Source organism: Crotalus tigris, unplaced genomic scaffold (assembly GCF_016545835.1).
Source record: "Crotalus tigris isolate CLP2741 ecotype Arizona unplaced genomic scaffold, ASM1654583v1 scf7180000017639.5415321, whole genome shotgun sequence".
Lineage (NCBI taxonomy): Eukaryota > Metazoa > Chordata > Lepidosauria > Squamata > Viperidae > Crotalus > Crotalus tigris.
In genome coordinates, this window is record NW_024096532.1 from 3546104 (window position 1) to 3568215 (window position 22112).

General features: G+C 41.9%; 2 protein-coding genes across 5 annotated transcripts in view; one reads left to right on the top strand and one right to left on the bottom strand.

The window, feature by feature from the left end:
• PLEKHA4 (pleckstrin homology domain containing A4) overlaps positions 1-5255 on the bottom strand; it is a 77692-nt gene extending 72437 nt beyond the window's left edge. For 2 of the 4 annotated variants that reach the window (XM_039335210.1, XM_039335215.1), the window contains exon 1: positions 3428-5253. In XM_039335210.1, the coding sequence (XP_039191144.1) occupies positions 3428-3555 (128 nt within the window). In that variant the 5' untranslated portion in view covers positions 3556-5253. Of the gene's footprint in view, positions 1-3427 lie in introns of all 4 variants that reach the window. The other 2 variants (XM_039335220.1, XM_039335219.1) reach the window with 1 other exon arrangement.
• PPP1R15A (protein phosphatase 1 regulatory subunit 15A) lies at positions 1836-12201 on the top strand. Its single transcript, XM_039335221.1, has 3 exons — positions 1836-2059; positions 5920-7420; positions 10781-12201. The coding sequence occupies exons 1-3, from the start codon at positions 2022-2024 to the stop codon at positions 11066-11068; spliced, it is 1827 nt and encodes a 608-aa protein (XP_039191155.1). The 5' UTR covers positions 1836-2021; the 3' UTR covers positions 11069-12201.
• Positions 12202-22112: the final 9911 nt, after the last annotated feature.

The following is a 22112-nucleotide window of genomic DNA, read 5'->3' on the forward strand; positions in this document are numbered from 1 at the left end:
TCCTTGGCGTTCTCTGAGCTTGCTTGTTTTCTTGCAGACATTTCAACTAGGTAACAACATCAGTGCTAGTAAGGAGTGCTGTTTGCTGTCAGTTTATATTTTGGTGTCTTGCCTGTCTGGGTGGGTGGGGGGCGGTCTTAGGGATTATTTAGTTGGACTGTTTACTTTGTCTCTTTGGCAGTTTCTTGATTGGGGTATTGTTTACCTGATTGTTGATCTGAAGTCAACCTTGGAGTTAATGTATGCTGATCTGGGTGCTGATTGCTAATGGAAAAGTGCTTAAATCTTTTTCGGAATTAGAATCAGAATAACAGAGTTGGAAAGGATCTTGTAGGTCAGAGGACACCAACCTTTTCATGCTGGCAGCCCAGAGGGAAAGGGAGCAGCTGTGCTTGTGCACGCGAATGGGGATGCATGCACCCACACAGCGCTAGCAGCCCCGTTCATGCAGGCATACAGGAGCTACCTGCTGCCACTAGCAACCACGCGCATGTGCAAACTGGCTGTACAATCCCTGCATGCACAAGCAGCCCCATTTGCACAGGCGCTAGCCCCATGTGCATGTGCAAATGGGTCCATGGGGATGAGTGTGCGCACAGGCCAGCCTGTCCCGTGGCCTGGTAGCCAGTAGGCCATGGCCTAGTAGAGGGCCACAGCCCGCAGGTTGGGGACCCCTCTTGTAGGTCATCTAGTCCAACCCTCCACCCAAGCAGGAGACCCTACACCATTTCTGGCAGATGGCAATCCAATCTCTTCTTGAAAGCTTCCAATGATGAAACTCCCACAATATCTGAAGGCAAACTGTTCCACTTTTTGTTCCACTTTTGGGCTGGTTGATTGTCTCTTTTGCACAGTCTATAGATCAGACATGTCAAACACAAGACCCGAGGGCCAGATGCGGTTCGCAAAGCCATGTGGCCCGCGAAGCCATCCTGGAAACAGTGAGGAACGGCCCTCACTGCCTTGGCCCTGGTCAGCCGGGAGCCAATGTACAATTTTGTGATGGCCATCTATGCTGAAACGCATTCAGTCTTAGCTCCACAAGGCCTTCTGGAAACAGCGAGGAAACAGCCCCTGCCATGTTGGTCCCACCCCCTGGGTATACGCTGGGGAGGTGTCACCCTTTGTGAGGAATGAAGAAATGCACCATCACCTGGAAGTGGCCAGCAAATGGGCCTTGCCTACTTCACATATCTGGCTTGATGGGCTCCAGCAGAGGGGTTTCAGCAGGCAGTGAGGCTCCTCCAGTGACCATGCCTTGGCACTTGCCCCAGTCCCAACCCCTTCTGCCAGAGACCCTCAGATCTGTCCCACTCCTGCCCAGGCCCCCACAGGTCCCCTTGAATTGAAAGATGTAGAGCTGGCCATGCCCACCCAATAGGCCACACTCACTCCATCCACACCCACCCAGTAGGCCACACCCATCCTGGTCACACCCACCCGGCCCCCTAAGGGCAACTGCAATGCTGATGCGGCCCTCAATGAAATTGAGTTTGATACCCCTGTTATAGATGTTGTTAACATCTATGTGTCTATTAATGGCTGATTTGTCAGAGTGGCAGGCTTCTAGAAATTCTGACAGTTTTGGACTTGGCCTGGTCTAGGATTGTTACATTGTCCCAATTGAAACTAGCAGTTGGAGAAACTAGCAGAGAGCACCAAGGACTCTTGAAAATCCCCAGTAAGCTTCCATCTCGCCCCCCCCCCCCGCTTCTCACCACAAGACATTCCCCTGACGTCACCACTTCCTCCACTCTCCCCCCTTCTAGAACCCTCACGTCTCTTTCCCTCTCCGACTCTGGCCACGCCCCGGCCTTAACGTCACAATGTGATGACGCTGTTCCCTGCGAATAGGTCTATATAAAGCGCCTGCGGCTTTCGTTTCGCTTTGAAATATCCTATTCTAATCGGTGAAGAAGCAAAGGTCAGTCTCGATAGGGCGAAATGGTTCGTGCCGAGAAGAGCTGCTGTTTTGTAAAGCCTACCATCCGGCTGCTTATTCGCATTTATCCCGCAGTTACATGCTGGAGCGAGTTTATTACTGGCTAAAAATCCAGAGGTAAGAGGGTTCAATCCTTATTAGACCTTGCTTTTCCCCGGGGGCGGGGGGGCAGCCCCCTAAAATGATGCCCTTAATTTATTTGTCGCTTAGCCTCCTGGACCCCTTGGCCTATTAGGCGGTCCGCTCAGCCGCTTGATCTCCTGCTCATTCCCGGCAAATGCACGTTTCCAAGGCGACTCTCCGCCTCCCCATCCCGTGTTTCTGTTTCCCACATGCTTAAAGCACTCCCCAGCGGCAACGCCTGTTTTGTAGAGAAGCGCTGGTTCTCCGAACTCGGGCCAGGTGTCCCGGTTTGGCATTATGATAGCCTGCCACCTCCGCCCTCTCGGTTGTCTTCCCAGGCCTCCACCCAAACGATCCGCCCTTTTTAATTGTTGAGAATCCTCCCTTTTTTTTGCTTCGTGCGGTTCTCAGAACTGTTTTTCCTCCGTTGGCACAAGCATGGTGGGGTCGCTTTCCCTCGGTTCTGGGCCCCAACCCCAAAGCCTTTGGGAATAGCTTTCGATGTTCTTGGTCTTTGCCTCCCGCCGCCCCCCCCATCCGCTGTAACATGCTGTTATTTTTGCTCTGATCCTTCAAAATATCATTGGTATATAATTCGCTTCTCTAATTTGTGGCTCCCTCTTTTCATGCAAGGTGAATTTTTTTCAAGTCTTTTCTGTGCTTCGCCAAAGTCTAGGGTGGCTTTCTCCAACCTGGGTGCCCTCCAAAAGGGTTAGTTGAGATCCCTCATCCAAAGAATATTCCAAGTTTTTTGCTCTAGAGTAGGGATCTTTATGGACTCTCTTGAATCTCTTTCTCCCCTCCCCTTTCTCTGTCTCCCTCCCCCCCTCCAAAGTAGTCAATCTCTTCTTCCTGTCTCGGTTTCCAATTTCACCAGTCCACCCACCCCTTTGCTGGCCTTCCAATGCTACTGCTTGCTGTCCACCAAATGCTTGTGAGGAAACTCTCATTGAATCCTCCTTAACTCTCCTCTTTCAGAAAGAACCAAATATCCTCAGGAAAAGCCACTTTATAACTCCTTTCCCTCTTTCCATAATATTCCTCTATATTCCATTAGGATCTTCTCACTTCTTGTCCTAGAGCAGTGTTTCTCAACCTTGGCAACTTTACGATGTGTGGACTTCAACTCCCAGAATTGAAGTCTACACATCGTAAAGTTGCTAAGGTTGAGAAATACTGTCCTAGAGAATCCAAGCTGTTTGTACTGATAACTTCTGATCATTGAAATCAGCTGTCAAAAAGTATTTGTCTGCAATCATTTGCAATCCCTTCTGCTTTTTTTTTTTAAATGCCTGTCATTTCTCATACATTGAATATATTCCCTTCCCTTTCTCCCCTCCTCCCCCCATTTCCAGATCTAACCTGTTGTGGGTCAGAAAGGTTGTCTCTCCTCTCTCCCCAGCAGCTGCACAATCAGCATCTGAACTCTGTGTGTGTGTGTATGTATGCTCACACGCCCCCCTCCTTCCTGACTGGGGTGTTGCCAGCATTTCAGGAGCACTTGCTTCAACTTGTTTGGGGCGCGCCCTGAATTCAGCCTACACACCTCAACCAGTGAAACCTTCCCTAAGAAAGCTGGGAGGTAAACTGCACTACAGGTAGGGGGCAGAAGGAATTGTGTTGGAATTTGGGAGTAAGGCACCTAAGTATGTGGTCTTCAGCTCTTCCCTTCCCCATTCCTCCACTTGCCAGCTCTTGTTTCTGAAAACTTATTCTGCCTTTGCTGAAAAAAATTGGATTAGCAAAAGGACAGGATGCCCTGGAAGGAAATTTACTCCACTTTGATTTTCCAAAGAATGCTGGAGTTGTGATTTTCCAAATGCCAGAACTTGTTTTCTTTCAATCCACACTGGAGGTTTTAAAGAAGGGATTGGACAAACCATTTGTCTGAAATGGTATAGGGTTTCCTTCCTGAGCTGGATTAGCCCTCCAAGGTCTCTTCCAACCAACTCTGTTATTCCGGCTTTGAGATCTGATACCAGGAATAGGACTTAACAAAGCAAGCATTAAATGCCTTTGTTTTCCTTCTGAATACATAAAAAATATTCTTGCAGATAAAAAAATATCATGCATTTTAGTCATACTTAAAAGATATTAAAATGTGCTGGAATGCCAGTTATTTTTCTGAACTAAGTTAAGATGTTTTAACCAGACTAGCTTAGGAAAGTTTGTGGGAAACCTGTGGTCTTTCAGACATTCTTGAACACCAGTGCCCAGAAATCTTGGATTGAAGGGTGCTGAGAATTATAGACCAGAATATCTAGAATAAAATAGAGATAATCCTCAATTCATGACCACAACTGAGACCAGAATTTCTGTGGTAAGTTAAATCATATGCGATTTTATGACTTTTTATGACTGTTGTTAAATGAATCATATAGTCATTACATGCCAACAGGTATTTTTTGCCAGAGATTGGCAAAAAGGTCACAAATTGCAATCACCTGGCAACAGGTTGTAAATGTGACTTGGTTGCTAAGGTCCATAATTGTAGTCACATGACTACAGGGGTGGTGTGACAGTCATAAATATGAGTACAGATTGTGAGTCACTTTTGCCAAGCCTATCATTAAATGGTCATAAGGTGAGGATAACTGTGGCTTGATTTTCAATTACAACATGAACACGTTCACTTACTACATTCACATAAACCGTCACCTTAGAAAACATGTCAAAAACCATTTTTTACTGACTGGTCTGTGACAATAGTAGTGTTCAGTCCTAAACATCTATGTTGTTAAAAAAATAGGTTCAGATAGCAGATGATGGGGAATCTGTATGAAACAAAGGACAGATAGTGCTAGACTTGATGTATAGATCTAACCTCATAAAAAATACAAGTAATCCTCAGCCAAACAGTTTAGTGGCTATTTGAAATTACAACGGTACTGAAAAAAGTGACTTAGGACTGATGTCAACGCTGCAATTTTGTTTTTGGTTGCCACAATTGTGAGGGGGGATTGTGTGCTTTTAAGGGTAGACATAACAATAAATTGTCCTTAACTGTGGGAACCAAGGTCATTGTTGCTGGGGTTTTGGCGGGCTGAGCTTTCCACCAAAGTAGTTTATTGGGGAATGTGATTTATGACATATTTATGGCATATTACTGGGGTTTAACTTTGTAACCTTTGGGAGGGAACTTCAGTCTTGGTTTCACATTTGATCCTGCCGATACTTTGTAGCCAATAAATATGTTCTTTAAGGAAACCTTTTGCCTTGGAGTTCTGTTTTTACTGGTTTCATCTATTGGAACCATTACAACTGGTTTTCACCCTTATGACCATTGCAGCATTCTCATGTCATATGATCAAAATTTGGGTGCTTGGCAACTGGCATGTATTTCTGACAGTTGCATTGTCCCCGGGGTCATGTCATTTGGCTTCCGACAAGCAAAATCAATGGGGGAAGCTGTATTTGCTTAACAGCCACTGCAGTGAGTCACTTGACAACTGTGCCAAAAAAAGTTGTAAAATGGGATACAACTCACTTAACTGTCTTGCTCAGCAACAAAAATGTTGTGCTCAGTAGGGTCATAATAACTACTTGTAGTTATAACTCAAGAAAGCAAAGAATCTTGATGTCTATGGAGATTCTTAGTCATTCAGGTCATAGTTGTCCCAAAGGTGCTTTTTCAGGAGGCAACTGGACTTTCTTGTTTTTTCTTTGAAGATGTTTTGCTTCTCATCCAAGAAGCTTCTTCAGCGCTGAAGAAGCATCTTGTATGAGAAGCAAAAATCTTCAAAGAAAAAGAAAGTCCAGTTGCCTCCTGAAAAAGCACTTTTGGGACAAAAAAATCTTGAGTTTCCACTTACATGTGCTTACTCTAAATTCCAGTGTTGATTGCTTCTTTTCAGATTTAAAATGCCTCCCTGTATTGTGGCCAGCCAGTTTACCCCACCCTTTGAACCCCAAAATATTCTCCTCAAGAGTTGTTATCCCTCTGGACCTGGAATGGCAAAAATTCTACCTCCTGAACCAGTCAGCTCCAGCCCTGCTGGCACATCTCCAGTTCTTCGACATATGATGGAGTTCGCTATGGTTTGGTTGCGAAGATTTTTATATTTTTGGCAGCCTTTCCCTGCAAAGCTGGTGAAGACTGTCTTGATGGGCATTGCCAGAAGGGCTTTGCCCATCTTAGAAAAGATGAAATGCTTAAAGAAGGCCGGAGAATTTAAAAAAAATGAAAATGATACTGAGAAGATGATGATAGCGGAAGGCAGCTGTTTGGAATATCATCCTCTCAAGAGTCATACAAACTACCTTTCGGAGGAAAGTTTGGTTATAGATGGCTACTTTGGGGAAGACATTGAACAACTTTTGATTCATTCAAGCAGCCCTGCAGTGAATAACATGCATTTGGAAGAGGAAAGGATTTCCAAGCTGTGTTTAATAAGTCCCACAATAGTATTTGATTTGGGAAATAATTGGCAAGGTTCTTCAGAAAAGGACATAGAATGTGTGACTATACAAAGTTCTGAGCATGTCTCCCCTAAGTTGTTGGAAGATACTTACCATCCTGAAATCTTTACAAAAGAGTTGGACCTCTGTGGATATTTGGAAAATACTTTGGACTGTTTCAATCCTAATGGACAATTAAATTTTAATAAGGGCCTTGATCAAATTTTGGAAATCACCAGAATTCCCCAGGAATCGGAGAAGAACATGAAATCTAATCGAGATCTGCCATTATGTGGGAAACAAAGCTTTACATGTTCACTTGATTCTTCAGAGGATGTGGAACAGCCAGAAATGAGCCAAAAGAGTAGAGAGAATGAAGATACGTGCAACATGGACTCCTCTACCATCCCCAGTAGCTTCCAGAGTTCCCTGGTCCTCTCCTTATTCTACAGTCCATTAGAAGATGAAGAAGATGACAATGATGACAGTTCAGAAGACTGGTGGAGTGAAGATGAGATGGAAGAGAGTAGTAAGACCAAAATTTGCTCTGATGGCAATAATTCAAGAGACTTAGAGAACTATCAGGAAGTAGAAGAGGAGGACTCTATACAGCAGATTGTTTTTGAGAATCTTGGTGGAGCTCTGTCCATGAACAGTCAATCCTTCCACCCACTTTGTTTTTCCAAACCCATTCAGGCCCACACAGACCTCACCACTGATACACTAAAGCCCAAGAACCATCAAGAAACTCTCGTCTCTTCTTATCGGACAAGAGCCAGTTTTAAACTTGAGGAATCGTGTCATCTCCCAAAGCAGCCATTGCCCAGAGAGGACCAAAAAGTGGATAATAATCAGGAGACCTACCTATGCTGCCAACCAAGTCCTGGGAAAAACACTTCTCCTGTCGCTGCAGAAATACCTCTAGTTTCACAGCAGGAAATCCAGGTGAAAAAGAAGGTGAGTGTCCTAAAATATTTATGTATGCTCTTTGGATGTGATTGGAATGAGGATTTTCAAAATCCACCTTTGTTTTTTGTTTTTTTATGGCTCCTTAATTAGGAGCACAAACACTTGTATTTCTGCTCTTGGCTGTGACAGATTGAAATTTAAGACTTGCCCACATGATTATGTTTGAGGAAACGTTTGTGGTTTTTTTAAAACTATTTTCACCATGGTGATGAAGAGAAGAAATGATACATGGTGCTGTTGAGTTGTTGTTTTTATGGTAGTACCATAGTCTGCAAAGTTGCATCAGCTGAATTTCTTGTAGAGGTTAAAAGCGGGTTTTTTGCTCCATTTATTTATTTTAGTTAATATGCTGCCTGACTCCTGCTGACCATGGGTGGTTTACAAAATGCAAAAAACAACACAAAATAACATAAAACAAAAAAGAGCCAAAATACCAAAAATAACTAACCCAGATGATAACAAAGAAGAAAAGGGGGCTTCAATCCTAGTTGCCAAAGGCCTGGGTGAAAAGTTAGGTTTTTGGGGCCCTTCAAAACACCAGTAGGGTGGGGGCCAATTGGATCTTGGGAAAAACCTCAATGCAGAGAGCAGGTGTTAACAGCAGAGAAGGCATGCTACTGGGGTCTTGATAGACAATATAGTTTAACTGGAGAAACCTGGAGCATCCCAACCCTGCCAGGTCAGATCAGCCGGACAGATACTATAGGTGACAGACAATCCCTCAGGTAATTAGGCTCTAGGCCAGGGGACCCCAACCCCCAGTCCATGGACCAATACCAGATCGCAGCATGCCAGCAACCGATCCACACAAACAAGCAAAGCTCCATTCATGGGATGCAGACAGCACACAAAACCACGCACTCTCCGATCCGTGGAAAAACCTTTCTCCACAGAAGTGGTCCCTGTTGCCCAAAAGGTTGGGAACCGCTGCTCTAGGCTATATGATCCATTTTATTGGAAAATAACTACAGATAGTTCTCGACTTAAAAGCACAATTGAGCCCAAAATATCCATTGCTAAGCAAGACATTTGTGAATTTTGCCCCATTTTATGGCTTTTCTGGCCACATTTGTTAAGTGAATCACTGCAGTTAAGTTAGTAACATGGTTGTTAAGCAAATCTGGCTTCTGCATTGACTTTGCTTGTCAGAAGGTCGCAAAAGGTAATCACATGACCTTGGGACACAACAGCGATCATAAATATGAATCAGTTGCCAAGCATCTGAGTTTTGATCACGTGACCATGGGGATGCTGCAACGGTCACAAGTGTGAAAAACAGTCATAAGTCAGTTTTTTTCAGTGATGTTGTAACTTTGAATGGCCACTAAATAAACTGTTGGAAGTCGAGGACTACCTGAACAGGACTATCTGTAGAGTAGTCACTAAAATGTTGTTTATTTTATCTGCCAGAGGCATAAATACCGGTAGTAGAGGAAAAGATAGTGTTTTATTGAAGAGGTGTTAGGATTAGGCCTTTGGAGGATGTTCTTCAAAGACCATGTTGAAGAACAAAAGGCTGAATGCCTGAGGGAGCAAAGGTGAAGTGTTTATCATTCACAAAATGCCTTTCCTATTCAGTAATTTCAGGCAGTTGAGCTCCGATTGAGCAGACCTCTGTAGAAAAGCAAATAGGGAAAAGATTTATGTGATGTGACATGCTTAATTTACAGTTACCAGATTAGTGCCTGAATTAGGAAGAAATGGAGGTCATGTGTTTTGTTTTTTTTTAATTGTGCCTGACTATGAATCACAGGACTCTTCCAAAGGAAATAGAGTAAATGATGTAATATTCGGACATTTCCCAGTCTAGCAGAGTCATTTCCACGCCTCCTTTTAAGACATTGCCTATTGTAAATTAAAAATGAAGGTTCTTGGCTTTCTGTTTTCTACTTCCTTTTTGCCTTACTAGGACTTCCGCAGTAATGTGTCAAGTCCACAGACAGATGCAAATTCTGTCCTTGTTTAGCCACCCTAAATGCAACAAACCACTGGAGAAGAACTGAAAAACAGCAAGCACACAAGGCAGACAATTTTATTTGAACTTAGACTGGGCCTCTGTTTTAAAATCACTTTTGGAAGGTGGAGATTGTGGGTGAAAAATAACATCTCTTTTCTTAAGGGAAAAATTAAAAAGATAGTCAACCGCACTTAGATGCCACCGTGGCAAGGGATTAGCTTGAGTGTTGATCATGAATTTATGGTGGTTATAGCCCATGGGGCTTCCTGGGTGTTGAAGGCCAGTGGCTACCTTTTAGCTCATCAGACTTCATGGATCTATTGTGAGAGTGAAATTATTTAATTTGCACTGCTTCAGGAAGGAAAATGGGATATAGCTCTAATCTCAGATTATAGCAAGGATAAAATGAAATGAAAAGAACTTTACCACTGAGAAGAAACAGTGTCAGAACTGTTGGGAAACCACCTAAAATGACTCAGATGAACAAATGTATTCCCTTCTTTTCCTGTAAATGAGCTAAGAGAACATACAAAATGCTTTTGTGTTCATTGTATCCGCCTAACAACCTTGTGAAATAGTTGGGGTGAGAGATGATTGGCCTAAAGTCACCCAGTGAATTTGGCTGTTAAAGGTTGTTTGGAACTTGAGTTTCCACACGTCTCAGTCCAACAACTACAGTACATAACTATAAAGAACAAAATTGAATTAAGAGATGGAGGAAGGAGACCACCATGCAAGGAATAACATTAAAAGAGGATATGGCTGAAGGATCCACCCTCCCTTATACTACTTGGAGGACCCTGAATAGGTTGAGAGCTGGGAGTGCCCTAGTGTAAAACCAAGTGGATGCTCTTAGCAGATAACAACACGCTGTGTGAATATGGAGAGATGCAGAGTCTGGTCCATCTACTGGTATGTCGGATACTACCAGAAACATGTAACGATAATGACTTATTTTTGGCCAATGACAAAGCTAGAAAGGTGGCTTCATACTGGCAGTTTAAAGTTTGACCTAGACACAGAAGAAATAGTACACTAATGTAGACCTAAATTAGATTTAGAGCCAGTTTTGCACGGTGGTTAAGGTACTTGGCTAGAAACCAGGAGACAGTGAGTTCTAGTTCTGCCATAGACATGAAAGCTGGCTGGCTGACTTTGGGCCAGTCACTCTCTCAGCCCAGCTCACCTCACTGGGTTATCGATGTGGGGAAAATAAGAGGAAATTTATGCTTCCTGATTTGAGAACTTATAAAGTAATAAAGGCTAAATAAAAATCAAATAAATATAAAGAGTGTGTGGTATAATATAATTGCATACTTGATTTATAGCAACAAGCATCTGCCCAGAAATACCGGCCTTGTTAGCTCACATCTTCTTTCTTTCATTCTTAGGTCCGATTCTCCCCAGTGGTCACTGTCCACTCACTGGTGGTCTGGGATTATGCCTCTCGGGCTGCCCGTCGGGGACCATGGGAGGAAATGGCTCGTGATCGCTGCCGCTTCCAGCGAAGAATCTCTCAAATGGCAGCCATCTTGGAGCCTTGCCTGACCGTGGATCATCGACACAAAGTTTGGAAGAGGATCTATGGGGTTTCCATGTCTCTTCTGGAAGAAGCCGCTGACAACGTTCCCCTCTGTTCCGGTTCCACCAGAAAAGAGAAGTTGGGACTCCAGAGTTAGGAATGAAAAACCTCTTCCACATAAAAATAACAATTGATGTGCACATAAAAGTTGAGGATTCTGGGGGAACTCTGGTTGGGGTTTTCCATCTCTAAAGGAGGAAGAACGTTGCTTTTGCTATTCTGTTAGTATTTTAAAGCGTGGCGTGAACTGGGGCCTCATTGTTCATAAGTTTGAAGCAATTTCAAACTGGTGACTCTTGGGATATAGTGTAGTAAGATTGAGTCCAGGCCAAAACATTTTGGATGAAATAAGAATGTATTGAGTATATGAAGTGGTAACATGAGAGAAAATATCAAGGATTTTGTTTTCTAAATAAATACAATCCTAGGTGCTACTACTACTACTACCTCCTTTGATTTGGAAAGTCATGAAATGTGGCTGTTGTAATGAGTACATGTGAGAAATAATTGCTTTTAAATACAATGTTAAATTTTATATTATAGTTCCATTTCACAGGCTTTAGTTGCTGTTGAAATGGCCAAGTGTTACAAGGGCTCCATCCTATGTGGTAGCCTTCTGAATCTTTTGGATCACAAGCCCCATGATTCCCAGCCAACCTTGCTTATTAAGGAAATGGGACTTGGAGTTGGCTGTTTTATCAGAGGGGTAGCTTGAAGGTTATTAGAGAAAAAATTATTGCTAAACATAGAGTTGAAAATATCAGTCTGATTTCTTCACCTCTGTAGTCTGATTTCATGGCTAAGCTTTTTCATATGTGTCAATCAGAGGGAAAGAATCTGGATCCAAAATTTGACAATTTACATTTTATATATTTCAGCTACTTTTTTTAACCTGGAGTTGGTTTGCTTGCTTGTGTATTTGCAAAGTCTCTAGTAGCTTCTATACATATTTAGTTGAAGAAAAATATTTTGGAAAGAGATGTATTAATTTATATAAAATTATTTCTTTGAAGTCCCCGGTTATGTCTTGAATTTATCATAACTGATTATTGAATTTGTAATAATTATAATTATTTTTTAAAGAATGTGCTTCTTCCTTGTTTTTTTGATATTTATAATAACAAATTGTGATTATGAATTATAAGAAAAGCCATTTGGCATCAAAGTAGAAACTTAACCAATCTATATTGTTATTTTTTCTAGTTAATAAAGATGGTTTTGGAAAACCCACAAGCATGATATAAGCCGAGTATCCTGCTTATAGTCTCTATCTATGTCACAAGTAAGAATAATTGATAGCTTATTCTTCAGAACCCTGGTAGCTCAATCTTTAAAAGGCTATTTCCCAGCTTTTCCATTCTATAAAAGTTGTGGTAGTCATTAAAAGCTTTTGTAGGTTATCACATCAGCTAGCAATTGGTAACATGAAGCCCTCCTAAGGATGATGGCAGATGTGATTCTGCTAGGAGGGTCAATGGAACCTTAAATATTAAATAAGAATACGTGCAGATGGACACAAGAGGATATGTAAATATTGCCAGTTATTAATGTTCTTGCTCAAGTTTCACATGTGGAAATTTTCACAACCTCTCGCCTTTTATCAAATCTAACCCCTCCCCTTCTACACCACCTACTTGATGTCTAATATGCTAATTGGTTATTTATCCACATACAGTGCAACCAAAATATTTTGTTTTTCCTGTTCTTAATCTTAATCCCAGACAACAACCAACTTTCTATATAAAAATTCATTCATAGATCCTCCCAAACCATGATTATTAGAAGAAAATATCTTTTGTCTAGACTTAAGCAGCATGTTAAACCACAGCAGTTAAAAAGCCCAGTGAGTTTATGTAGCACTCTGAACCAAAACCAAACCAATCAAGGCTGCTTATGGCTGGCATGATGTGCAAAAACCAGATCCCAGTATGAGATTGCTGGTTCATGTAGTAGCTCAGCACCATCTATACCAACCTTAGTCACTTCCAGATTTGCAAACGTCAACCCTTGATGTTCTCGGCAGTAACTTTGCTGGCTGGAGATTTCTAAGAATTGAAGACCACAAACGTGGAAGTAGCAGCAATTGAGAAATGGTGCTTACATAAGCATCCTTCCAGGGCATAAGATTCTTGACCAAAACTGGGATTTTCTCCAGGTTATTATCAGAGCAATAGTTCTCTCTATCCCACCACGTTCCAAAAGTGAATCACATCTGCCAATTTATTTCTAAGGCTGTACTAAGATTGGTGTAAACATTAGTATATTCAGGTTTGCCAGTTGAAGAGAGGCTGCTTGAGACAGTATACACATTGTTAAATTATGTCAGGGGTGTCAAACTCGCAACGTCACGTGATGTGTTGTGACATGACTTTTTTGCCATTGCCAGCAATGGGGTAGGCACAGTTTCGCCATGACACATCTGGCCTGCAGCCCGGCAGTTCAACACCCCTGAATTATGTGTTCGCAAAGCTTTTAAGCTTGGATTTTTCTTTTTTTAAAAACACTGGTTTTAAATGTTTGGTAGGTCAGTTTTTGATCAGCTTGTATGTTGACTCTACCTATGAACTGCCCTTAGAGCAGGGGTGTCAAACTGCAGTCCACGGGCCATTGCATCATGTGGAGACGACGCCCACCCCAGCTCCGGCAATGCGAAAAAAGTCATGACATCGCAGCGCATCATGTGACATGGCGAGTTTGACACCCATGCCCTAGAGCAAATTGATGAGATGAAGATATATAAGGTAGTCCAGCTTATGACCACAATTGAGCTGAGCAAGGCAGTTGTTACGTGATTTTTGCCCCATTTTATGACTTTTGGGGCACAACTATTCAGCAAAATCACTGCAGTTGTTAAGTGAATCATGCAGTCATTAAGCAAATCTGGCTTCCCCCATTTGTTTCATTGGTTGGAAGTTGGCTGGGAAGGTGGCAAGTGATGACCATATGACACCAGGACAGTGCAAATGTCATAAATACATGCCAGTTGCCAAGAGCGCCAAATTTTGATCACGTGACTGCGGGGATGCTGCAATGGTTGTAAGTTGTAACTGTGAAAACTGGTCATAAGTCACTTTTTTCAGTGCCATTTATTTGAACAGTCACTAAACAAACGAGGACCATCTGTACCTAAGAAATAAATAACAGCAACTAGATATAAGAAAGATATTTCCCACCTTTTGCTAGTTTTGTCCTCATATGGACATAGCTATAAAAAAAAAGTATCTGGAAGAAACAGTCGGTGTAAAGGGACCCAAATCAGAGCCACAGAAATGACTTGTGCTGAATCTGAACCTTTTCATGCAACAGGAATGCAAGCTGACATACCAAGGGTGCTTCAGTCATCAGCGTTAAAAATAACCTAAGCCAACGCCTGACACAAACAGTCTAAGGAACCATCCTAAAATAACTGAGGTGGAAAAAAAATATAAGCGTACTATTATATGTTTTATTAGATAACCCCTGACACGAGATAGACTTCCGCCAGTACCATAATATTAGGCCTAAATTTGGATGACAAATCATCAAAGATTGGGATCTGTAATACCCAACTTGGAGGCTTTACAGATAACCTTAGACTACAATTTACAGAATTCTCCATATTGGATGGAAGGCTTTTGATTAGGGAAAATTATAACTACTGAAAGGAAGAAGGGAAAAGAACAATTAATTTGGGCAAATCTCCATCCATCCATATCTAAATATATACCAATCACACTATATTCGATTTCATTATGGCAAGTAAGGAAAACGAGTAATAAATAGCAAGCCAAAGTATTGATGACTAAGGGAAAATAAAAGGAAATAAAATTTAATTTAATTTAAGACAGCATCATTTACTATACCTCTCTACATTTTTCTGTCCTTGCAAACATTTTAGCCTTTTTATTTATATATTGATTACTGCTGTTAGTTTTTATTTTTTGTTATCACCATTATTGTGTGTTTTATGCTGTACGCCACATGGAGTCACAATTTGAGTTGGGTGGTCTTACAAATCTTCAAATAAATAAAATTCAGACTTCTACCATGCCACGTATACCAATTCAGATGTTGCCTTTGGTTCTTTAGATTTACCTTTCTTTTTCAGAGTTTCATCATCTCTATCTAATCCTAATTTATTTTGTCATTCCCTGACTCTTAAACCTACTTACATAGAATGTTTTTGTACCTTGATCTGCCTTCATTCTCTGTTTAATCAAACCCGAGCTTACTTCTTTCGTGTAACCTGGTCATCCCATTTCATATACAGCCCATACTCATTCATGACTCTTTTTCTTTGTGTACCATCACACAAACTCCTTAAAGTAACTCATTCCCATGTCCTTCAACTTATTTTTGTTTCTTCCAAAATTCCCTGTCTTACTCTATATAATTAAGCAGAAACACTTGACAGACAGTCATGTGTGCTTCTGTTGACAAACACTAAACTCCTTGCAACAGATTACATAGAGCTCACTACCTTTCTGCGGCATTTGGAAATACTTCCTGTTTAAAGTTTGTGTTATTATGGTAAGAATTTTTCCACCCCTACAATGAGAAGCATATAATAGAATTAAAAGGCTTGGATATATAAGCATGATTTAAGCATGTTTTCTTCTGAGACCCTCCAAATGTGTTGGCCTATTAATTCCCATTAGCAGTGTTTCTCAACTTCAGCAGCTTGAAGATGGGTGGACTTCAATTTCCAAAATTCCCCAGCTGGTTAGGGAATTCTGGGAGTTGAAGTCCACCTATCTTCAGCCAAGGTTGAGAAACACTGCCTATCAGTATTAGGGTAGAGATAATGGGGGTACTGTATAAAATGCTGACATTTCAAGAAATTAGTAGGATGGGGGAAGATTAATGTAACTTTATGCAACATTATTTATTTTTAACATTTTCTCAACAACCCTATGAGGGGGGTTGGGCTGAGAGAAAGTGACTGGTCTAAAGTCACCTACCTGGCTTTTATGCCTAAGGTAGAACTAGAACTCATTGTCTCCCTAGTTCAGTGGTGATGAACCTATGGCACAGGTGTGGGCACGCACGCCGTCGACCCAGTCCTAGGCCTTCAGCTGGGTTTTGTAAAATCTTTTCGCTTTAGGTCTCTGCCGCCATGTACAAAAAAAAAGGTTCAATCAATCAGTCAATTTCAACTTCTTGCGGAAAAAAAAAGATCTTGCAAAGTTGGAATTGATTGATTGAACTTTTTAGTCCCACCCAGTCTGCCATTATCACCGCAGCCATGCCCACCCAATGGGCCACACCCAGCCAATGGGCCAAACCCACCCGGCACATAAGTGGGTGGGTTTGGCCCATAAGTGGGTTTGGGGTTGTAGTTTGGGCACTCGATCTCTAAAAGGTTCGCCATCACTGCCCTAGTTTTTCCTCATTATATGAAACCTTATCAAGACAAGAGTTGACGTGATCTGGCATAATATATTCATACACCTCTCTAATTAGCCAGGAACTCATCAAATTTGCAGACACCAAGCTGGCAGGAATAGCCAACACTCCAGAAGACAGGCTTCAGATACAGAAGGATCTGGACAGACTTGAACACTGGGCACTAACTAACAAAATGAAATTCAATGGTGAAAAAAGGAAGGTTCCACATTTAGGCAAGAAAAACCAACTGTATAGGTATAGTATAGGGAGTACCTTGCTCAATAGTAGTAACTGTGAGAGGGACCTCGGAGTCCTAGTAGACAATCACTTAAATATGAGCCAGCAGTGTGCTGCAGCTGCCAAAAAGGCCAACACAGTGCTAGGCTGCATTAACAGAGGGATAGAATCAAGATCACGTGAAGTATTAATACCACTCTTCAATGCCTTGGTAAGGCCACACTTGGAATACTGCATCCAGTTTTGGTCACCAGGATGTAAAAAAGATGTTGAGACTCTAAAACACAGGTCGGCAACCTGCGGCTCCGGAGCCGCATGCGGCTCTTTGAGCCTTCCCCTGTGGCTCCCAGCCTCCTCTGCCTTTGCAGAGAGAGACAGAGACAGAGAGAGGCAATTGCACTTCCCTGCTTCTCTCTCTCTCTCTCTCTCTCTCTCTCTGTGTGTGTGTGTGTGTGTGTGTGTGTGTGTGTGTGTGTGTGTGTGTAAAAGAGAGTGCACTCACAGTGTTCTCGGAGGAGCTGAAAAGCTTTCTGGGCGGAGCTCCTCCCTTTGCTGCGTCTCTGAAGGAAGCAGGAAGCAGGAAGGGAAGGAGAGAGCTAGCTAGCCCAGCTAGGCTGACTCAGGAATTCTGGGAGTTGAAGTCCATGAGTCATAAAAGAGACGAGGTTGCATACCCCTGAGCTTGTTGGACAACAGCCTGAAGCTTGCCAGGTGAGCAGCAGATAGGAGGGGAGGGGGAGAAAGAGAGAGAGAGAGAAAGAGAGAGAGAGAGGGAGAGAGAGAGAGAGTGGGGGAAGAGGAGTGGCAGACCAAGGGAAGATAGAGAGGGAGGGAGAGAGAGACCCTTTTGACATCTAAAATGAAGATAACACTGCATATATCCTTTTTTTACCTGTGTGTGTATGTAATTTTATTCTCTTAAAGCATTCTCTTGGTGATCATTATTTTAATAGTATGGATATTCCCAAGAGTCATATTTTTACTTTTATTTTTAATGTGTATATGTGTCTGTGTGTGTGTGTGTGTGTGTGTGTGTGTGTGTGTGTATACACACACACACACATATATATGTAGGTCTTTGGTTGTTCGGGTCTTTGGTTGTTCGGGTTTTATATATATATATATATATATATATATATATATATATATATATTATATATATACACACACACACACATACACACACACATACACATACACACACACAACTATAATAAAGGTAAAAAAGGATATATGCAGTGTTATCTTCATTTTAGATATCAAAAGGGTTTTGCGGCTCCCAGTGTTTGTTTTTGGTGGGAAACGGGTCCAAGTGGCTCTTTGAGTGTTTTGGGTTGCCTACCCCTGCTCTAGAAAGAGTACAGAGAAGAGCAACAAAGATGATTAGGGGACTGGAGGCTAAAACATATAAGGAACGGTTGCTAGAATTGGGTATGTCTAGTTTAACGAAGAGAAGGACAAGGGGGGACATGATAGCAGTATTCCAATATCTCAGGGGCTGCCATAAAGAAGAGGGAATTAAGCTATTTTCCAAAGCACCTGAAGGCAGGACAAGAAGCAACGGGTGGAAACTAATCAAGGAGAGAAGCAACCTAGAACTAAGGAGAAACTTCCTGACAGTGAGAACAATTAATCAGTGGAACAGCTTGCCTCCAGAAGCAGTAAATGCTCCAACACTGGAAGTTTTTAAGAAGAGACTGGACAGCCATTTGTCCGAAATGGTGTAGGGTTTCCTGCCCGAGCAGGGGGTTGGACTAGATGACCTCCAAGGTCCCTTCCAACTTTACTACTATTATTATTATTATTATTTGATGGGAGAGATTTTTCTTCTCCTCAGCAGCCAGCTTGAAGGAACTCTTTACCCGACACCTGATTTATTTTCCTGGTTTAAATTTAAAGAGAACTAAAAGGCGTCCAAATTATTTACATTAATTCTTTCTCTGGGGCTAATATCACCTTTTATATATTTGTTTTGTGGAAATTACATATAAATCCAAGTTGATCCAGTAACGATAAAACTACAATCACAGATTTAAACCCTTGTTAAAGAATCTGTGGAATAATATGGGTTCAAAAGAATGTTGATTCCACGTTTTTAAGAGTTAAATGGATCTTCCTAAGGAGCTCCATTTCTTCCTTGCTCTGAATAACTTTAGCCTCTGAGAAATCACGAGGGAAAAAGATAATGACCTATGTTCTAATTCTTGTCACTGACTCAGAAGTAGTTGTTGAATAGGTTGTGACCACAAAGAAAATAATTCATTTCTTAGGTCATTAGTTAGGTTCCATGTGGATGCGTATCATTTCTGGTTTCCAATATACCTTAGAAGGGCAGGCATGTTTACACATGTTTACACCCATGGACCAGGTTTTGCTCTGTGGAAGTCCAGGAAAATAATGGGTCTGATTCAGTGAGTGACCAACTATAAGGCTTCTATAGTTCGGAAAACTTAAGTGAAAAGATGGGAAACAATACATAAATAATTATAGTTTGAAACATAAGCTTCCTATGGCTCATTACAGCCCTCTCAATTATTCCTTCATAGATGTGGTTGAGCTCTTCTAGCAAGGGTTGTAACTATGACGGGACTGTGGGAATGACTGTTTGCAAGACATCTTTCAATTAAGCAAATATTTTGCAGGTGAAATAACATCAGCTGCCCTATGGGAAGGTACCATAGAGGAAGGAGGAAGAGACATGTCCGCCTCACAGGAGGTTCAGTAAGGTTCTCTCAATGTCTTGGACCATTCCTACCAACTGATCTTTGGGAAGGATTCTAAAAATACCTTCATGTTCATTTAAATCAGTGGTTCTCAATCTGTGGGTCGGAACCCCATTTGGGGTCGAATGACCATTTCACGGGGGTCGCCAAACCATGCTGTCCGCCATTTTTTCCCTTTTCCCTAGCTGTCCTACTCCCTCTTATTGGTGGCCACACCCACTTGGGGGTCACCACAACATGGGGAACTGTATTATGGGGTCACGGCATTAGAAAGGTTGAGAATCACTGATTTAAATAATACATTTCTATTACTATTATCACAATCAGCCAGATGTGTTTAGACTGGATTTGGCAATTTTATATATCTTTTGAGTCCTTCACTAAGTCCTGGGACAGGCAGATGTTATGTGCACGTCTGGCTGAGGAATTCTGGGAGTTGAAGTCCACAAGTCATAAAAGGGCCAGATTTGAAGACCCCTGTGCTACAGTATAGTCAAAATTTCTGTTGCTAAGTGAGACTGTTAAATGAGGTCTGAATCATTTTACAACCTTCCCTGCCACTTCACTTGTTAAGTTAGTAACGTGGTTAAGCAAATCTGGCTTCCCCCACTGACCCTGCTTGTCATAATGTCCCAATGACTCTGGAGCATGTCATAAACACATGCCAGTTGCCAAGTGGCTGAATTTTGATCACATCACCATGGGGATGCTGTGACTCTTGTGCGAAAAAACATGTTACTTTTTTTTAGTGCCACTGTAACTTTGAATAGACACTAAACAAATAGTTGTTAAGTTGAAGACTGCCTGTATTATCACAGGATGTAAGCTTTTTCAAGGAAAGCTACCTTTTACAATTGATTGCAACTTTGTCAATGTTGATAATGTTCAAATGGTGCTCCAAATATTTTGGGATTGCATCTAAGGCACTTATCACTATTGGTACTCTTTGCTTTTTTTTTTTTTTTTTTTGCCACAAGTCTTTCTGTTTCCATTTGCAGGTCTTTGTATCATTATAAACTGTAATATTAAAAATGTCACAACCCAAGCTTAAATTATTTTAATGTATTTTTTTCACCCTTATTAAAAAACAAACAAACCACGAGTACTAAGAAAACCATGTAACTTGCTATTTTGGCTGGAAGAAACAGCGAGTCATGAGGCAGCCAATGTCAGCAAGTTCTTCCTTACACATTGACTACCGGGAGAAAGATGAGTGCTAGGACAAGATTTCTGCTTCAAAATGAAGAGCAAAGCAGTCAAGTGCAAGTTGTAAGTGTCAAGAGCAAAGCAGTCGAGTGCCAAGGTATAAGTGCCAAAGTTTAAATTTAAAATTTGCCATGAAAGCTTGAAAGCCCAGTTGAATAACTGGAATCAATAAAGTAAGTCCCAGTATCAGAGGTAAATATGCTCCTCCTAATCTTGAAGACATTCCACAGGTTCAAAGTTCAATCAATAGGGCAAGGCAAGGCTTTTTTTTTAATTTTCTCTCACACATATTTGCCTAATTACTTCTCCTGGATCATCTCTGTACTTTCCCATGTGTCAAAAGTTAGGCCTCGCATATCTGGGCTGCACAAATCATGACAACAGCTAGATGGCAGCAAAAAGCTCCTTTTCTGTTACCTCTTTTCTACCGCCACCTAGTGCAGGGGTAGGCAACCTTGGCTCTTTTATGACTCGTGGACTTCAACTCCCAGAATTCCTGAGCCAGCATGGCTGGCTCAGGAATTCTGGGAGTTGAAGTCCACGAGTCATAAAAGAGCCAAGGTTGCCTACCCCCGACCTAGTACCTATTTTATAACTTCTGCAATCTACAGATGGGAAACCCCTTCAATACTGTTAGGGTAGGGACCATACTTAAAGCAAGCATGTACCAGATTTTTAGGGCATTAGAATGATGTAGGTGTCTTGGGAATGCTGCACTCCCGGTAAAACTCAGGAAAGGAATGCATCAGTCTCGGTTACTCCCACGACATTCACCTTCCTTCCATTGGGAGGAGCTGCCTGTAAAAATGATAGACAAGGACTTACTCATACGGTACAGTATCACAGGCTCCTGTGATTCACAGCTGCTTCAAACTCCATCCAATGACAGGATGAGATTGTTGGCAAGCTACTGGCCCTTTTTTCCAGAGCCTGGAGGCTATTATGGAGTACTGCATCTCCTCCAGGAATTGTAGCAGCTAGCAATACTTGGTCCACTTTGTAGGGACTTGGCAGCAAAGCCTTACCCCTGCCTAGTACTTGAATAGATGATCTCCCAGGGAATGTGGGCTAGAGCAGGGTATCTCAACCTTGGCAATTTGAAGATGGGTGGACAACTCCCAGCATTCACCCAAATAAGAGACAATTGTTAGAAGTAAGGTCTTCATCCTGGTTCATCCAAGCCGGGAATAAATAAGCAAACATGGCGACTGCTTTGGGAAGGAGGTTACAGTTTATTGCAGAAAGATGGTTCTTCAGGAAAGTGCAGAGGAGAGAGAAGAGAGAGCAGGGGGGGCAGTAGGCTTTTATACCCCCTCTAGCCTTGTTTGGAATAGTTTCCTGTTCCTGTGGCATGAACCCTGAGGCTGTTTCTGAGTGTTTGTCTAGGCCTTGATATCTGTGGTTTAATTCTATTATCATATCCTGCTTCCCAGCTGATGGGGCTGACTCCTAGAGTTTGGGTGGGGTATGCAGATCTTCTCTTTTGTCTTCTTGATTGCTCTGGCTTCAACTTTCTGATGGTTTTACATCTGCATGTGTACACTGCTAAAGTCTTGCTTGGGGCAGAGAGATAGATTTGGGGCCAGGTTTGGTTTTAAAAAGTCCTTT